We start from the raw sequence: 20,924 nt of genomic DNA on the forward strand, positions 1-20,924 counted from the left end.
TTCTTCTTCTTCTTCTTCTTCTTCTTCTTCTTCTTCTTCTTCTTCTTCTTCTTCTTCTTCTCTTTCTTCTTCTTTCTTCTTCTTCTTGTTATTATTATTATTATTATTATTATTTGGAGACAGGATGTTGCTCTGTCAGAAAGTCTATAGTGCAGTGGCGAGATCATGGCTCACTGCAGCCTTCACCTCCCATTCTCAAGTGATCCTCCCACCTCAGCCACCCCAGTAGCTGGTACTACAGGCAGGCATCACCAGCCTGGGAATTTTTTTTTTCTTTTTTTGTATTTTTTGGTAGAAACGGGGTTTCACCATCTTTCCCAGGCTATTCTTGAACTTCTGAGCTTAAGCAGTCTGCCCACCTTGGCTTCCCAAAGTACTGGGATTACAGACGTGAGTCACCGCACCTGGCCTTAAATTTTTATGCCCTTTAAGTACGCCTTGATGAGGACATTCCCATCTCTATATTCCTAGATACCCTAAACTCAGTAGTTGGAATGCATTTGAGGAAGCCCTACCCTTTTCCTGCATCTGCCTACCTCTACTGTGGTCAAAGTAGAAGGGGAAATGGCAAAATGATAATCCATGAGGTAAAAATTTTACTTAAATATAAATATGTTAATTTTATTTCTTAAATTTAGTTTCTCAAATTTCTTTCAATAATGCAGTGATTCAGTTGTTGGCACATGTATTAAGGCATTATGTCTATGAACTGTTACTTAATTATGACTAATTTAATAGTGACTCACTCTGAATATGCTCTATAGACAACCACATACCACAGGGCATCTCACCCAGCAGGCCTCAATATTAATGAGGTTTTTATAAAACTAATTACAAGAAAGTCTCTCATGGAGAGTACAGAAAGTGGTCCTTAGAAGAGAGAGGACTATGAATACTGTCTTTTGTCATGGAAGCCATCTCTCAGTTAACATTAGATGTATTAGATGCCTAAATCTTGGCATTATTTCAGTAATAGTACAATGGTATGAGGTGATGTTTCCATAAAAGTGCATTATCTACACATAGGTGGTAGCTGACTGAAGATAGGTAATCACATATTTCAGGAACTGGTCAGTCATAGGAAGGAAATGCTGAGCCAAGTAGGTGAGCACTTTTTATACATGAAGGCATTTAATCCTACGGGTTACAAAATGCAGAAACAAAAATTAAGTACTCCACATTTTTGCTAGTTGTTGATGAATCTGTCTTCTACTACGTGAAAGGAGTGAGTGTTAATTATAGCAAACATATATATATATATATGTATATGCTTACATTGTTCTAGATGGATTAAATTCAGGACAGTTATTCCTACAGATAAGAAGGGCAAAAAGCTTAGTTTTGGAGCCTCTTTAGTTGAAATTAGTGATCTTTGCTCACAGTGTAGTGCAATAGGTTACTAAAACTTATTCCTACAGTCCTACAGTCTAACGAAAACTTTGTACCCTTTGATCAACATCTTCTCTTTCCTCATCCATTCCAGCTCCCTTTAGCCTCTGGTAACCACCTTTCTAATCTCTGTTTCTATGAGAGCAACTTTTTTAGATTCCACATATAAATGAGATCATTTAGTACTTGTCTTTCTGTGGCTGGCTTATTGCACCTTGCATAATGTCCTGTTCCGTTCATGTTGTCATGAATGAAAAATTTTCTTCTTTCTGAAGGCTGTATAGTATTCCAATGTTTATATATACTACACTTTCTTTATCCATTTATTCGTTGATGGACACTTAGGTTGCTTTAATATCATGGTTACTGTGAATACTGCTGAAATGAACAAGGAAGTGCAGATATCTCTTCAACATATTGATTGCAGTGGACATATACCGAGTAGTGGTATTGCTGGGTCATATGGTATTTCTATTTTTCATTTTCTGAGGAACCTTCACAGTATTTTCCACAATGGCTGTACTAGTTTACATTCCCACCAACAGTGTTCACAACATGACATTGTACCCCATAAATTCACACTACTGTATTTTTCAAATAAAATTTTTTTAAAGTGATCTGTGCATGAGGAGCTTTGTGATCTGCTCTGCCACAGAGGTGAAGTCTTCCATAGGTTGCATGTATTGTTGCAATAATAGCAATAATAAGAATAGAACAAAACAAAACTATCACTTATTGAGTAACTTATTGTTAGGCACTGTGCTAAACACTTTATGTACATTCTCCCTCTGTTTAATCTTCACAACAATCTTGTGAGTTAATAAATATTTTCCCCATTTTACAGATAAGGGTCTGGATAGTTTAAATTAGAATTTTCACAAGTGGATAATGAATGGTTACATTTTATTTTATTTTTATTTTTAAACTTAGAGACAAGGTCTTGCTATGTTGTCCAGGTGGGTCTTGAACTCCTGACCACAGGTGATGCACTCATCTCCATCTTCCAAAGTGCTAGGATTACAGACATGAGCCACCCTGTCCCTGGCCAGTAGTGACATTTTAAGTTGGACGATTCTTTGTTCTGTCCTGTTTAGCTAGAGAAGTATCATGTAATGGTTAAGAATATGAGCTCTGGGCTTGGCGCTGTGGCTCATGCCTGTAACCTCAGCACTTTGGAAGGCCGAGGTGGGCAGATCACCTGAGGTCAGGAGTTTGAGACCAGCCTGACCAACACAGAGAAACCCCATCTCTCTGCTTGTAATCCCAGCTACTCGGGAGGCTGAGGCAGGAGAATCACTTGAACCTGGGAGGCGAAGGTTGCAAGGTTGCAGTGAGCAGAGATCGTGCCATGGCACTCCAGCCTGGGCAACAGGAGCAAAACTCCATCTCAAAAAAAAGAGAGAATATGAGCTCTCTGAAGCTTAGAGTAAGGTTTCTACTCCAGGTCTCTTACCTATATGAGTTTTCCCTTGTTACATAATCTCTGTGTATGTCTATGGTGGGTATAATAACAGTAACCGGATGGGGCTGTGTTTGAAGATTGGATGAGTTGATATTTATGAAGTTTCTGGTTCATAGTATGCATTACATGTTGATTTTTATGTTTATTATTGTATATGAATATTTTACAAGCCTTATTGTGATTTTGATAGAAATAAATTAATGCCTTTTTGTCATTCAGTAATATTGTATGTGCTTCCTCATATAGTATTCACACTTTATTGGTTAAATTTTTTACTATGCACTTTTTTTTTTTTTTTTTTTTTGAGACGGAGTCTCGCTCTGTCGCCCAGGCTGGAGTGCAGTGGCACAATCTCGGCTCACTGCAAGCTCCACCTCCCGGGTTCATGCCATTCTCCTGCCTCAGCCTCCCAAGTAGCTGGGACTACAGGCGCCCACCACCACGCCCGGCTAATTTTTTGTAATTTTAGTAGAGATGGGGTTTCACCATGTTAGCCAGGATGGTCTCAATCTCCTGAACTCATGATCTACCTGCCTTGGCCTCCCAAACTGCTGGGATTACAGGCCACTTTTTAAATTTCACTGTGAAAGACATTTTTATCCCTGATACTCAGGTTTTGTTTTTCTCTGTCATAAAGAAAAAATTTTGATACTTGTATATTGGGCCTATATTCAGTCCCTTTACTGAATTCCCTTATTAGTTCCAGATAGATTATAAAAGCCAGAAGTTTTGGAATCATTTTTGACCCCTGTCACTCTCTCATACCCCACACTAAGTTCTGTCAAATCCACCTTAAAAGTATATCTACATTGGCAGCCATGTACGGTGGCTCAAGCCTATAATCCCAGCACTTTGGGAGCCAAGGCAGGGGAATCATTTGAGGCCAGGAGCTCGAGACCAGCCTGGCCAACATAGAGAAACCCCATCTCTACTAAAAATACAAAAATTTATCCAGGCCATGGTGATGCACACCTGTAATCCCAGCTACGCCAGAGGCTGAGGAACAGGAATCGCTTGAAGCCAGGAGGCAGAGGTTGTCATGAGCCAAGATCATGCCAGTGCACTCCAGCCTGGGTGACAGAGCAAGACCCTGTCTCAAAAAGATAAAATAAAATAAATATACATACAGAGTGGTGGTTCACATCTGTCATCCCAGCATGTTGGGCGGCCGAGGTGGGAGTATCATTTGAGCCCCAGAGTTTGAAACCAGCCTGGGCAATATAGTGACACCCTTCTCTCTACAAAAAGTTAAAAAAAGAAAAAAATATTCAGGTGTGATGCCTCACACCTGTAGTCCCAGCTGCTTGGGAGGCTGAAGTGGGAAGAATTGCTTAAGCCCAGGAGATCGAAGCTGCAGTGAGCTGTAATTGCACCACTGTACTCCAGCCTGTATGACAGAGTGAGACTGTTTCAAAAAAAAATGTATACCCACACTCTTTCACACACATTCACACACACACACACACACACACACACATACACACACATGCACACAACATGCAACATTCCTTGAGATGTCTCAACTTTCATACTATACATACTCCAAGCCATCTTGTCCCACTCCTGAATTATTGCCAGGCTCTTCTAGCCTCTGTGCTTACCCAACCACAATCTGTTCTTGTGGGAATCTATTATTAACTAAGGATCGTTTGTCTCTTCTGTATCTGTTACAACTTTTTATCTTATTCTGTTACTAAAACAGCTAGATCCTTTTTCCAAAATATTGGAAACTAATGGTGAGAATGGCCAGCCCTATCTTTGTTCTAACTTAAATGGAATGACCTTTAATTTGATCCAATATAATGCCTGTAGTTAGTTTCTGTGAAATAATGTTTTACCTTGGTTTGAAATTTTATGCTATTCACAATTTACCAGGTTTTATCTAAGTTGTTGATTTTATTATATTGTTTCAGTGTTATGAGTATGATCACATAGTTTTTCTCCTCTTACTATTCTGAAGGGTCATTCTTAGTTTATCTTCATATTCATGAACTAAAGCCATACTCACTCATAAAGTATTACAGGCGTACCTTGGAGATATTGTTGGTTAGGTACCAGATCACTGCAGTAAAGCAAATATCACAATAAAATCACATGAATATTTTGGTTTTTCAGTACTTATAAAACTTAAGTTTACACAATACTGTAGTCTATTAAGTATGCAGTAGCATTATATCAGAAATTTGAGTTGTCATCTTTTTGCTCACATCCTGCCTCAATGTGGTGGCTGCTGACTGATCATGGTGGTGCTTATTGAAGGTTGGAGTGGCTGTGGCAGTTTATTAAAATAAGACAACAATGAACTTTGACATGTTGGTTGATTCTGACTTCCATGAAATATTTCTCTGTAGCATTAAGTGCTATTTGCTAGCCTTTTACCCACAGTAGAACTTCTTTCACAATTGTAGGTCAGTTCTCTCAGACCCTGCTGCTGCTCTATCAACTAAGTTTATGGAATATTCTAAATCCCTTGTTGTCATTTCAACAATGTTCATGGCATCTTCACCAGGAAAAATTTCAACCTTGAGAAACCAATTTGTTTGCCCATCCATAAGAAGCAACTCCTCATTCATTCAGTGTTTATCATGAAATTGCGGCAATTCAGTTACCTCTTCAGGTTCCACTTCCAATTCCAATTCTCTTGCTATTTCCACCACCTGTGCAGTTACTTCCTCCACCAAAGTCTTGAACCTCTCAGATTTATCCATGAAGATTGGAACCTGTTTCTTCCAAACTCCTGTTAATGTTGGTATGTTGACCTCCTCCCATGAATCACGTGTATTGTTAATGGCATCAAGAATGATGAATCCTTTCCAGAAGATTTTCAATTTACTCTGCCCAGATTCACCAGAGGAATTACTATCCATGGCAGCTATTACCTTGTGAAATATATTTCTTACGTAATAAGACTTAAAAGTCAGAATTACTCCTTGGCCCATGGACTGCAGAATAGATACTGAGTTAGCAGGCATGAAAACATAAATCTCCTTGTACGTAAATCTCCTTATACATACATCTCCATCAGAGCTGTTGGGTGACCAGGTGCATTGTCAATGAGCAGTAATATTTTGAAAGAATCTCTTTTTCTGAGCAGTAGTATGTTTAAAATATTTAGTAAACCATGCTGTAAACAAATGTGCCATCATCCAGGCTTTGTTCCACTGATACAGCATAGGCAGAGTAGACTTAGCATAATTCTTAAGGGCCCTATCATTTTTGGAATGGTAAGTGAGCATTAGCTTCAATGTAAAGTCACCAGATGCATTAGCCCCTAACGAGGGAGTCAGCCTGTCCTTTGAAACTTTGAAGCCAAGCATTGACTTTTCTTCTCTAGCTATCAAAGTACTAGATGTCATCTTCTTCCAATAGAAGACTGTTTGATCTACACTGAAAATCTGTTTTTTTAGCATATCCGCCTTTATCAATTATCTTAGTCGATCTTCTGGATAACCTGCTGCAGCTTCTCCATCAGTACTTGCTGCTTCACCTTGCACTTTTATGTTATGAAAATGGCTTCTTTCATTCAACCTCATGAAGCAACCTCTGTTAGCTTCCAACTTTTCTTCTGTAGCTTCCTTACCCTTCTTAACCTTCAGAGAGTTAAAGAGAGTTAGGATCTTGCTCTGGACTAGGCTTTGGCTTAGGAATGCTGTAGCACATTTTGGTAATTTGCTCAATTATTTCAAACTTTTTCATTATTATGTGGAAAGGTCCTCTCCCTCTCCTTGAGCCTTCTTATTCCCTGAGATACAAGAATATTGGAATAAGGCCAATTAACACCAAAATGGCCTCTAAGAGTTCAAGTGAAAGAGTCACTGTCTCTCACTTTAAATCAAAAGCTAGAAAGAATGGGCCAGGCACGGTGGCTCACGCCTGTAATCCCAGCACTTTGGGAGGCCCAGGTGGGCGGATCACGAGGTCAGGAGATCGAGACCATCCTGGCTAACACAGTGAAACCCCGTCTCTACTAAAAATACCAAAAATTAGCCTGGTAGTCCCAGCTACTCGGGAGGCTGAGGCAGGAGAATGGTGTGAACCCGGGAGGTGGAGCTTGCAGTGAGCCAAGATCGCACCACTGCACTCCAGCCTGGGCGACAGAGCAAGACTCCATCTCAAAAAAAAAAAAAAAAAAATTAGAAAGAATGATGCTTAGTGAGGAAGGCATGTTGAAAGCTAAGACAGGCTAAAAGCCTGGCCTCTTGCACCAGTTAGACAAGTTGTGACTGCAAAACAAAAGTTGTTGAAGGAAGTGATGAGCACTACTCCAGTGAAGACACTAAATGATATGGAGGCAAAACAGCTCCATTGCTGAGTTGACACAGAATGTAACCCAGGGACACAAAGAGCACATGCTGTCAGAAAAAAATGGTTCCAATGGACTTGCTTTTGACACAGGGTTGCCGTAAATTTTCAATTGTAAAAGATGCTATGTCTGTGAAGAGCAAGGAAACATGTTATGCATGTATGTCTTTTAATCAAATCATATTTGATTACATTTTACTTAGGAATTTTTGCATTTTATTCTATTTAAGAGTGAAATTAGTCTTAATTTTTTTTTTTTTTTTGAGACGGAGTCTTGCTCTGTCGCCCAGGTGGAGTGCAGTGGCGCAATCTTGGCTCACTGCAAGCTCCGCCTCCTGGGTTCACGCCATTCTCCTGCCTCAGCCTCTCTGTGTAGCTGGGACTACAGGCGCCCGCCACCACGCCCGGCTAATTTTTTTGTATTTTTAGTAGAGACGGGGTTTCACCGTGGTCTCGATCTCCTGACCTCGTGATCCGCCTGCCTCGGCCTCCCAAAGTGCTGGGATTACAAGCGTGAGCCACCGCGCCTGGCCAAGTCTTAATTTTTAATATCTAGTATTGCCATTTCAAAGAACTTTGATACAAGATTTAGCCTAGAATTTTTTTTTTTTTTTAAGATGGAGTATTGCTCTTGTCTCCCAGGCTGAAGTGCAGTGGCATGATTTTGGCTGACTGCAACCTCCGCCTCCCGGGTTCAAGCAATTCTCCTGCCTCAGCCTCCTGAGTAGCTGGGATTACAGGCACCCACCACCACGCCAGGCTAATTTTTGTACTTTTAGTAGAGATAGGGTTTCGCCATGTAGGCCAGTCTGGTCTCGAACTCCTAACCTCAGGTGATCCACCCACCTTGGCCTCCCAAAGTGCTGGGATTACAGGCGTGAGCCACAGCACCCAGCCCTAGCCTAGCATTTTAAAATTTAACGGGGAGGATAGCTGCGCTGGTCAAATTAAAAATTGTTTATATAAAATTGGAATGATATGTTCTTTTAGAGTTAAATAGAACTCGCCTATGAAACTCCATGTTACTGCATCTTTTTTCTTAAAAGAGAGAGGGAGACGGGGTCTTTCCATGTTGCCCAAGCTAGTCTTGCACTCCTGACCTCCCAAGTAATCCTTGACAGTCCTTTTCACTTCTTCTAGAGTTATTAGCATCTTAACTTTTTCTACTTTTCCAGTAAATATTGATACTTTACATTTTCTGAGTCATCCATTTTATCTAATTTTTCAGGTTTAATTAGCATAAAGTTACATAAAACATACTTATACTTTTAAAATATATTCTTACCTGTGATTATGTCTTCTTCCTCATTGCTAACTTTGTAAATTCTCGATTTGTTCTCTCTCTCTAACCCCTTGTTGAGAATCAGCTTTTTGTTTTAATTCTGAATTTTAACTTTAATTTTGATTATATCTCTTACAGCTTTTGTCTTTATTAATTTTCACCTGATACTTTGTTTTGATTTGCTTAATTTTTCTAGCTTTGTAAGTTGACCTCATGGTTTATATATTTGTAGTTTTTTTTAGTAATAACATAATTTTAAATGATCAGTTTCTCACCACATAACATTTGTAAGCATTTCTCACAAGTAGAACTCTTCACGGTTTCATGATAATTACCCATTCATGTGTTGTGAGTCCTGTGAAACATGCCTATTGGTTTTACTTACACATTTCCATGTAGATTTAAAACTCTTCATAAAGAATTTAGAGTGGCTGTTAATAAATATTACCAAATTAATTAAAATAAATCTCTATAAAATTTATAGGCCCAAATTACCACGTTGACTACTCAGTTTTATCTGTGTGGCCCTAATATTTCTCCAGTCACTGAAAAAGACTGTTTGGCCAATCTGAATAGAGATACAGAAATTCTCTGCAGTTAGGCCTTAAAATAAAGCAGATATAATTATGTAGGCATATTTTAAATATAGTAAGCAGTATGGCTTAGCACTTAAGAGCATGGGCTCTAAGGTTTGACTCCTGAAAGTGAAGCCTTCTCTTTGCAGTTAGTTGCTGGTATGACCTTGGCCAAGTTACTTTGCTTTTCTATATTTTGTAACTAATAGACTGGATGGAGGAAAAGTGTTAATTTTTATGATCGTTGTGAGGATTAAATGAGTTACTATATAAAAAGTACCTAAGAAAAAACACTGCCACATAGGAATCACTTAATAAATGTAATTATTATTATTTTTTAAATCATTTTTATTATAATTTAAAGCATAAACAATTTGCTGTTGAAATGGTAATCTAATACTTCTATTTTTGTGTACCAGTTGCATTCTGCTAAATTAAAGTATAAGCCAATACACACTGTAGAATGTTTGTCATCTTCTTAATTTTATTACCTTTCTCAACAAGCTCAGACTCCAGTTGACATTTGCAGGGCTGGGCCTTTTTAAAATCCACATTCATTTGTTGGCAGGGTTTCTTTCACACTACCGACAGGTTTGATAATTCATGGGGTAGATTTAATTGACAGGGTTTTAGTTAGCATGAACTAGAAACAGCCTGTTTTGCAGGCTTGGTTTATTTTTGCTGAAAGAAGCTGAGTGTCTGACAATTATGTTTACTAATGAATTCATTTCTTTGATATACTCCTTAAAATTCTCAGGAGTAAGAAAGACGTCCTCATGGCCCCACAGTTTTCTAATTCCCACATGAGAACGAAAATTTTGTCTACAACACCAGACTTGTTTGTTAAACATAAAAGAACATAAATCCTCCACAGGTCCCCAAGGGTGTGTTAGAGAAAGGGAGTGATCATTATAAACCACTTAGCCCTGTATGCTCTGTATCATGTTGCCATGAGAAAGTGATGTTTGATTGGCTCATAAAATAGGTTTAGTAAATCCTTTAAATACTGACGTAGCCAGTTGTGCACATTGGAAATTAATACCTGAGAGTGTATTATAAGGATTACCATGTCTCCAGAGCAGTCACCTGGGCATGTGTAGATTTCTGAATTTAAGGATGACTGTGTTTTGTGATTTCACTTTTATGTGTCAATATTGCTTAGTTTTATCATCCCCCTTTCATTTGGCTATGGCCCACAGATACGTTTTTCGTCATTGTTTTCTCTCCATTCTCTTCTTGATGTTTGAACTATGTTAGCATATATCAGCCAACCAACCTTTGCTGTGAATCCCATATTCTGCAAATGGTGTTGGGTCAGAAAATAAGAAAAATATCAAGTTGTTAAAGCAGATGACTTGATTTAATGCATTATTCTTTTTCTATCCTCACTTTGCATTCCCAAACAAGTTGAAAGGAAATATGGAATGAAGTGGCAACAGTGTGTGTGTGTGTGTGTGTGTGTGTGTGTGTGTGAATAATTATTTCATTAATAACTTTAAATTCCATAGACATCTTAATAGTTATTGTGTATGACCATAAAAATTAATGGTAGAATAATTGAATGAATTTTAGAATTGTATATTTTTGTATGACACGAGTTCTGAGAAAATCTTGAAATGCCTAATTTACTATGAAACAATTAGTAGCATATGCTAAGTTCTACTGTTTTATAGACAAGGAACACAGTACCTTATTAGATGTTTGTTTCATTTAAACTTTATGGAGAACAAAACTATATAGATTTTCCAAAGCACTGTCATAAATGTATGCACTAGACTTGCATGAGCATGTAAGAATTAGTTGTCAGCTGTCTCGCTGCAAATCCAGAAATTTTCATAAGGATTATTTTCTAAATGGTATCAAATTCAGTTGGAAATCTTCATGAAATAGGTAATAATATGCTCATCACCCTTCTCCTATTTACAGGACAGTGGATTTTGTATCGACATAAATTAGATAAGGCAAAAGTTAAGATATTTTTGTTTCTTAATAAAGTGTTAACGTTTTAATCTAGATATTTCGGTGTCATTAAAGCCCTTTTTAAAATACTTTTAAAGAAGTTACAGATCATATAACATATGAAGTAGTTTATTTTTAAACAGAAATAAAAAGAAGATAATATATAGTAAAGTAGCTATTTGAGTTGTTAATTTTAGACTTCCTGAAGAGAATATTCTTTTCTCTTTAGGATGCTTTTTATATTAGAAAGATTGAAATGGTCATTTTGAAAAATGGTCTCAAGAAAATTTTGTACACAATGTGTTCTGCTGAAGCAGTTTATTGAAATGACTTCATCCTGGCCAAATCCAATGATACTTTTTAGTTTTCACCTGTTTGATCTTTCTTTGGCACTTGGCATTATTGGCCACTCCTACTTCAGGTGAAATTCTCTCTTCTCTCTTACCTTAACGTCTGCACCTTCCCTCACAGTGGCTTCCCTCTTATTTCCCTGACTGCTCCTTCTCAGGATGCTTTTGTTAAAGGATCTTTTCTATTGACCCACACTTGAAATGTTACTGTTTCCTCAAATTCCTCGAACATGTGGTGATTACCTGTCTGTGTTACTCCCCTCTATGAAGCCTCCAGCGGCTCTGCCTCTTAAGTGCAAGGGTGGCCAACTCAGATGCCAAAGGGCAAATATAAGTAAATGAAGATAATCTGGATTTTTTTTTAATCATAGAAAGTAGATACAGATTTTTTAAAACTAGAAAGAACATGCCTCATCTAAACCTTTTTTCGTTTAGTCCCAGCCTCAGTTGCTATGAAGGCCAAGTATTCATTCCTTCACTCATCAAATACTGACACAGGGTTTACTATGTGCCTGGGGTGTAGGTGCTCAGGATAAGACAGTAAAGTAAACAGATATCTCCTTTGCTGGAGCTGACACGAATTCTGGAGATGAGCCCTCATGGAGTCACACAAAGCTAATGATATTTATTATTACCAGATCTTCAATTTTTTTAAAACCAAACATCCAGGTTTTCTATGAAATTCCATTTTTTTAAAATGTTGACAAATTTTTTAAAGAGACATCGAGCCCATTGGAATGTGCCTACATGTTTTCAACATTGGCCTACCAAATAACAATCCAACGTCTTATTACCGTGCAATACCAAGACCTTCTCACCTGCATCTATTTGTCCACCTTGATCTCCATCTGATTTTTGTTTCCCACCCTCAATTCACAATTGACCATGCTTAGCCCTTTCTTTCTTCTATTACATCTTATGTATTGTACTTCTTGCTAGAATGCATTTTCATCCCCCACCCCTTTCACCCCTCGTCAGTCAATACTTACTGAAAGCCCAAATGTCAAGTCCTTTGTAAGCTGACCTTCATCTCACTGTATAAAATTACTCTCTTTCTTCTACTATTCCACAGTATTTCTTACATCCTCTAATTAGAGCACTTACCAATGTGTTTTATGGACCCAGAACCCAAAAAAAGCTATAGTTTTGTGTTTGTTTCCTGAGAATCTAGCAGAGCAGTTTGTGCCAGAGCAGTTTGTGCCAAATCAGTGCTTCATAAATCCCTGTCGAATGAGTGGTGGTAACCTGCATCACATAGGCTCACCTCCCAAGCACAGAACAAACAGATCCTGATGAATAGAAGCTTTGTTTCATGTGTAGACAACCCTGATATAAAAATTACTATTTGACAAAAATGATAATTATCAACTTTTCTGCCAGATAGATCTGAAATATCTACTTACGTCTGCTATACCCACCATCCCCGAACCACATACATACACTGCCTAACTCTTCCACATCCTGCACACATATACACTAAAACTCCTGGAATGGTTATACTGGCTGGCTTATGTACATGTAACTTATAACCCTGGACTTCTCATGTGATATAGCGAAATCATATCTCTTCTTTGTCTTTGTGTTTTCTTATTTACTGCTTTTAAACTTCCAAGGTTATGTTAAAAAGTATGTGTGCAGAGGTTGGAGGGGTGCAGGACAGAGATGGGAGACAAACTTTCTTGAGTGGCAACTCTGTGCAAACAATGTTTTAGGTGCTGCACATGTGCTGTCCCATTTTTCCTTTCTTCAAATGTCTCGGAGTTAGGTAGCATTATTCCCAGTTCTCCAGTGAGGAAAACAAAGCTGAAGTAGTTTAAGTTCCATGCCTTAAGAGAGTTTTGGATACTTCAGATTTATAAGTATAATTGTGTCATTGTACACTTTGTCTTTTTTCAGTAACTTTTTCTTTCATGTATTTAATGCTACGTATAATGTAGTATTTTTGGTAGTCTGGTATCTACTGAATTTAAAATTTTGAAAAAAAGCTATCGGTGGTTTACAACCATGTCAGACTTCCTTCTAACAAAAGTTTTGCAATGCCCTGCTTAGTATTCTGAAATGCAATTCATAGAAGGAATTATCTGTTTATATGTGAAATTGTTTTAAAAATGAATATATTGTCTGCATGCTATATAAATCTATTATAATAGCAAAGTAATTTATATTAAAATAATATGTTTCAATATATAAATGAACAGTAACAATTACCCTAGAAAAATAAAGGAAAGATGTTAGCATCTTTTAAGTCGACTCATTGCAAATGTGACAGCTATAAATATAGACTAATATGAATATGTTTGTTTTAGTTGGGATGAAAATGGTATAACCAGTATTCCTGTTAGTGACATGTTTTTCCAAGTGAGTAACTCTTGGTTAAGTTTAAAACAAAACACAGAAAATTCCCTCAATTTACTCTATGGTCAACGTTCTTTAAAATTTATCTTAACTAAAACAGTGCAAAACATATATGCGTTTATACATGAGATGATGTAAGGTTCCAGACTTAGATGAACTGTAGTAGAAGTTGCACCTGCATTAAATGTCCAGTGAAATATTTGAAAGGCACGGAGGACATGGGGCAAATACTCATTTTCAGAACTTTCCAGTGTTGGGCATTCATGGACCTTGCCTGCTACATTTCAGTCACTCCCTTCACACCCCCAATCATTGAGACAACCTAAAATGTTTCCACAGATTTCTGAAACAGTCTGTCATGGGGCAATACTGGTCTCAGTGAGCACCACTGATCCAAACCTTCCAAACCAAAAGTTGACATGTGTTTAAAACAATCATTTATTCCTCTGTTTGAGATACTGTGTATACTGAAATGTAAAATAGAAATATGTAAGAACTGGTTCCTTTCTTCAAGGATTAACAGCCTAAGAAGATGGATCACTTATACACATACATGCTTAGTTAGAAAGATTTATCAAAAAGAGAAAGATGACAGTGAGCTGAGAACACCCAGGAAGGTCACAGAAAGGAAGAACAGTACCAAATGAGGTGCGAAAGATGCATATACAATGAAGTGACTCTAGGAAAGCTTGCATCATAGATGAGGAAAGAGAGCCAAGGCCCCTGGCCAGGATGAAAGAGTTACTCTCAGGAAGTAAAGGGCAGTAATAATAGGAATTAAGAGTGGAGTCACACTGCCATGTCCAAATGAAAACTATATTCAACAATTCATGAATCGAATGTCAGATATGGTTGCTCCTTACAAAATGTTTAAGTTTTAGGATGGTTATTTAGTGAATTTGGAATTCGTAAACAGAAAAACTAAGGACTCCAAAGAGACTCATAGTTCTTCAACTGGGCCCTCATTTTCAGTTGTGTCTCTTCTTTAGAATTCTTAATTATATGTTCCTGGTTAAATTTTGGATTAACTCATTGCTGTGGTCCGTAGAGTCTTAGCATCCACAGACATGAAACTTGTAATTGCCAGAATAACAGATTATGAAATGATGTCTCTTTCCCTTTGTCTTTTTGCAGGTATGATTTTGTAGAAGTTGAGGAACCCAGTGATGGAACTATATTAGGGCGCTGGTGTGGTTCTGGTACTGTACCAGGAAAACAGATTTCTAAAGGAAATCAAATTAGGATAAGATTTGTATCTGATGAATATTTTCCTTCTGAACCAGGGTTCTGCATCCACTACAACATTGTCATGCCAGTAAGTACCACTTTCAGATCCCCTTATTTAATTGGATGAGGTCTTTGTTTATTTTTATTTTTCTCCCCTTACACATGAGAATCAGAAAAAAAAATCAGAAAATGAACCTAGCTGGGATTTCATTTTTATGTAAATAAAAACTCTGTACATGCCAAGCCAGCAATTCATTAGGCAAATTAGAAAATATGAAATATATATTTACCATGTTATATTATATTCATGTATTGTTAAGCAGAAATTTCCCTGTTTGATTGCTCAGGAGTCTATGAAATATTATCTAGAAAGCTGATTAAATAAAGGAAATTTAAGTATTGGTTAAGGGTATAGCTAAAAAGAAACAATAAAATGCAAACTGAATTTTGAAAATGATAATTTATTCATTTAGTAATAATAGAATCATTTATCATGTATGATTGAAGTTAAAGGAGAAATCTCTGAAGTATGTTATAAATGTTATAAATTGTGTATGTTATAAATTGTGAATTTTGATCAGTTTTATTATGTAGATTATTTAAGATATCTCAAATTCTATTCCATTCTGAAATACTTTTTGCCAGTATATATTCTGTACTATTTTCTTTGTTCCTTTCCAAAACTTTTTAAAGTTTAATATAATACTTTAATATTTTTAAATTTAAATTTAATAAAATGTAACAATTCTACCTATAAATGAAAAATGTTAATGATAGACAAAGGTGTACATTTTTATTAATAGGTAATAGTTTAATACTGATTATTTGCTTGATTAAAGCCACTAAGAATCTGTTTAGTATACTTTTACAGTATCTTGTTTCACAGAACTTAGTGAGTTTAATCTAGGGTGGCATTGAGGGCTATGGATACACTTTCACAAAGTGAAATATTTCTCAAATATTTAAATATGGAATATATTAATTGTAGTAAAAAACATACTAGCAGGTCTTTGTGAGAGCAAAGGTTTTATTCATCCCAAACATGCGACAAAATAAACTTTAAATTAAGGATATTATTTGTATTTTAAATGAACTTCTCTCTATATTATATTAATTTAAATGTGTATAAATAGCAATCTACTGTCCTCCTATAGAATAAAACACAAAAGCTTAAATGTGTAAATATCACTACTGAAGGTTTTTTTTTTTCTGATTTTATGACTACATAGATTATCTGGTTGTTTAACCCAAGGAGTTATATGGATTAAATCAAATATGTAAAGATAAAAGCATACTATATGTATGTATTACACATATACATAGTAGACATAGTATATGTATGGTATTTATAGCAGCTAGCTGAGTTCTGAGCACATAATAGTCTCTCAATAAATACTTGAATGCTGAGTTGATCATGCAATTCAGTCACCCAGCTTAACTAATAGAGGATTCACTGTATATGTGTGAAAGTTGTCAGATTCATGAGCCTTGTGATGAATTAAGAACCCAACGGTTGATTGAAAGTGCCATCCATCCTCTTGGCTGAGAAAAGTCCTGTCACCAGGGTTGACCTATTATCAGAGATTTACTGTTATTTACTGTTACCTATTATCAGAGATTTACTGTTATTTACTGTTATTTACTGTTATCTATTATCAGATTTACCACATCTGGGAGACTTTAGGCCAAATGTATGTCATTGGTTCCATTACTGGAATTAAATTGACCACATTTTTAAATGACTGTTTAATCATTTAACAATGATTGGTAAATTGTCAATATGGACTTCAATGGGCTATTGTCAACTCTCCTGGACTCTATTGAGCCAGGCTTTGTGTGGCAACTACATTGACCTATACTGGGCTGCAGATAATGGAGATATGTGGGGAGAAAAGGCATAGGAGTTCTTGTAATTAAACTATGTTTAGGAAAACAATAGACTTTTGGACTGGAAGAAACAGGAGAGCATGAAGGTAGGGTCCTACATTGCCTAATAAGTATAACTTGATGATTTTCACTTTTAAGATTGCTTTCTGGAGAAATTATATGAATTTTACAATCTCACAGCTTTGTTTTTTCTGTGTTTAAATTTACATTAACAATTAACCTGCCATTTCTTCAGCTGTCCTTTGTCTTGGTTCCATATATCCATTCATCTCTCTACTTACAGCCACATTCATTCTACTCTTAATAAACTTTCTGCAGAAGGGTGAGATCCGATGAGTTAGAATTTGACAAGCAGTTATGCTGTTAAGCCTTGCAGAATGTTTTGAATTATCATTGTGTACTCCTAAATTACACCCCTCCCTCCATGCACCCCATCCACCCCCCACACTTTACTAACAGGGTGCAATCCATCAATCTTATCTGTGTAACAGATTAATGAAAGCCTAAAGCAAGAAAGTGTGCCTCCTGGACAGCAGACTTAAAAGTTCTTGAGGCATTATTTGCTCAGGGGCAAGGGTCCCTCCAAGCCCGTGGATCATCTCTGATACTTTTATTTTTCTCTTTTTGCTCTGGATAAGCTTCATATCAGCACACTCAGTTCCCCAGAGGCAATGGTCTCATTGATTAGAAACCTACCTCTGCAAAATTCCACTTTAGATTCCACTGGCCACAATGATTTCTTTGTAATAATACAAATAATATTAACTACTAGTTTATAGTAGACAATTAACTTTCTGCATTGAGGTTTGTCAGGAGTGCCTATCACAATGCCATTCACATTGTAGCTGCTCATTAAGATTTCATAGAAATTCAGCCATTTCATCTTAGAGTTGTCTAAAACCCACAGGGAGCTATACTACCTTCCTATTTATTATATGTCACCTTTGTTCCTCTCACACAACAGAGATAATTCATAAACCGGAAAGCAGTAGACTCACAGGAATGACACCAGATATTCTGCTGTCCTAATATATTAGGCTATATTACCAAAGACACATTCTTGCATTAGTTAAAGAATTACCCTGGTTTTCTTTTTAGGGGAGACAGTGAGGAGTGGGAATTAGTGGGACATCCACTGAAGTTAAAGAATTTAGTGCATACTAATGATTTTATAAACATTAGTATATACAGTTAACATTATCTGCTTTTCATAATCAACCCAATGGATATTTTGCATGCATTAATATACAGAAAAAAATTTAAGTGAGCTTAATCACATTTTTTTCTAGGACAAATTATGGGTAAAGTTTATTTTGAAATTCTTTATATTTCACAGGTAAAGAGATAACCCTGTAGCCTTCTTTGGGAATATAAATGGGTATCTGGTTCTGGTCAACATTTAAGACTCCTTGGTTCTGATTACCATGTGTCTTAGAGGCAAAGTTTCAATACATTAGTTAAAATTTTCAGAAACAGTTTTTGCCACACAGGTTGCCATTAAAAATTATGTTCACCCTTGTATGATGATTTGCCCACTCTTTTTTTCTTCAGTTTATGAATAATAGAACATATAGTTAAATAAGAGATGACTTGTTCGTTTGAATAAAGTGATGCTGTTCTAATATTTAAATATTTTACATACTTATTATAAATATCAGTACCTTCCTTTATAATGTTATGATTTCCATATCATTTTCTTGATTCACGGGTATCTTACAATAAGACATAAATAAAATTTCTCTCTCCATTTTTTCATTTGGTATTATAAACTAAACCTAGTTTTAGAAATAACTTTAGCATATGGTGTTTACTTGAGGTTATAGCTAGTTATAGCTTTTTAAAACAGTAGTACTAGAATTGCTACATAATTTTAAAATTATAGCATTTCAATGATATTTTAGAGAATTATTTATGAAAATATTATTCTCCAGTCATGCTCCATTAATAACTAGTAAAAAATAAATCCATGCAAATTGATACCAAATGATACATATAGTGTTCAACTTTTATGATTGTGCCTAAGGAGTTAATGTCTTTGATTTTTTTCCCTTTCTGCTAAAAGAGAAAAAAAAAAGACCTGGTAGATTAGCAGTGAGAGATTGTTTGGGAAGAAATGAAGCAAAACTGAAATAAAACAGTGCAAGCTTGTTTCTGTTTGGAGGCCACACACAGTGAGAGCCCAGAACACATTTCAGATCTTTTAGAAAGAAAGGAAAATTTCTTGTTGAATTTCAGAGTAATTTATAATAGATTATATATGTTTTACTCTGTGTACTGTAGCATAAGCACCATTATTTAAAATGTTAAGAAACCTAAAAAGGCTGAAATAATAACTTTTCCTCCAGAATCAAAAGACCTTATTAAAAGTTGTATTTCTCAGTTCTAAAAGTAAAAAGTACTGCATATTTTTTGGTCAGAAAACTGCTTCAATTAAACCATACCTATTTTTAAGTAAAATATACAAATCTAAATCTGAATTTTTAAAGTTATTTTGATCTTATATTTAGAACTCTTCTTCTTGAGTACAGTGCTATTTGTTGCTTTTTTAATGTCTATGAGATTTGAGGATTTTCTTATTCTCCCTCCAATTTGGTTAACATTGTGAAAAATGATTACCACTGATTTTTCTTAAATGGTTTTATTGAATATTATATTTTTCAGTCTCTTAGTCTAAGGTTTCTGATCCAAAGTAATGATAATGTTTACAATAATTTGTTTACTTTTTTCCATTTAATGAGTATATCAGTTTAGATTAAGAGACATAGAAGTTATAGCCACCATACAAGTGGAGTCCATGTATATTTACCCTCTTTTTCTTTGCCTGATAAGATGGGCAGGGGATGGATGAACTGAAGAGTACTTTAACTCACAACGCTTCAGTGAGCCTCATCTTCCTTTAAGTTGCCTCCTAATTTGTTCTATCACTTCTATGATTTTACATTTTAGAAAACTATGTATAATCAGTGATACTTGTTTGGATATTGAATCTTGTTTATTCTTATTATTAAATTATATACAAAGATTAAATAATAATATAGAATAGTATATAAGTATTATAGCCACATTATAACCCCCACTGTGTGTTTTTCTTAATGGTGATTTTGTAAATGACTTATCCAGAGTTCAGACGGTGTACTGGCCAGCATGCTCTGCAGAAGGGTGTAGGGTTTCTGTGGGGAGGGGTTAGAAGGACACTTGATGCCTGAGGTGCTATTAAGGAATGCATGACTGATTGCCAAAGTGGTTATTAATTATGCAGGATACGGTGAACAAAGCAGCACAGTGAATATTGAAGTGAGAGGGGGAGAAGAGGAGGGAGGATATATTTTTTCATCCCTTCTGACATATGCCAGTAGGTTATTTCACTGTTAATATCATGTCAAGAAAAGTCTTAACTGAAAGCCAGATTTGCTTTTATGTTCAGGTTAAGAAAAAATCCAACCAACTCTCAAACAAGGCTTCAAATATATTAATTCACTTTCTTTCCTAGGAAAAAAAGCAGCATGCCTGGAATAAAAATACTTAGATCAATGTAATAACACCAATCCTACAGAAAAAACATTAGTGTTAGAATGTACTCAAGATTTTTTAAAATGTTAAATTTTCATAACTTATTGCATTGCATTCCCCTATTGTTAAACCAATTCTAATAAGTCGACATTTATTTGAAAACTTACTTAAAAGAGATTTATATTTACTCAAGGAGAATTAAGAGAAAATTTGATTCTTAAAATTTTTTTGTATTTAGAGACTGGAAGAGGTATTTCAAGTACTGTTTATCTGTACTGTAGTCTGAAGCACTTGTTGAATGATTAGATTTTTATTAAAATGTACAATATACTTGTATATTTATGCAAGGAGTCTTGAGATTACAATATTTTATTGCATATAGGAAATTATATAATTGCTATAGAGACTAAACTCTTACTTGGCTAAGAATTGCTTAATATATTTTTCAATTCCACTTCTAGTCCATGGGCACAATGCTGTCTTTCATATGACCATCATGGTGTCTCTGTTTCATTTCTACTGATTCCTTTTGTTCCAATTAATTTCTTGCTGTCTAAGAAAAAATTTCACAGATGCTATGATTTGTAGTTAGAAAGAAAAAGGCAATCAGCACTATGTAGGAATGG

General features: G+C 35.9%; 1 protein-coding gene across 4 annotated transcripts in view; it reads left to right on the plus strand.

Moving 5' to 3' along the window:
• LOC116463464 (platelet-derived growth factor C) overlaps positions 1-20,924 on the plus strand; it is a 268,783-nt gene that overhangs the window by 202,710 nt on the left and 45,149 nt on the right. For all 4 annotated transcript variants that reach the window (XM_058434654.1, XM_058434653.1, XM_032146580.2 and 1 more), the window contains one exon: positions 14,809-14,989. In XM_058434654.1, the coding sequence (XP_058290637.1) occupies positions 14,984-14,989 (6 nt within the window). In that variant the 5' untranslated portion in view covers positions 14,809-14,983. The remainder of the gene's footprint in view (positions 1-14,808; positions 14,990-20,924) is intronic.

Source organism: Hylobates moloch, unplaced genomic scaffold (genome assembly GCF_009828535.3).
Source record: "Hylobates moloch isolate HMO894 unplaced genomic scaffold, HMol_V3 SCAFFOLD_37, whole genome shotgun sequence".
Taxonomy (NCBI): Eukaryota; Metazoa; Chordata; class Mammalia; order Primates; family Hylobatidae; genus Hylobates; species Hylobates moloch.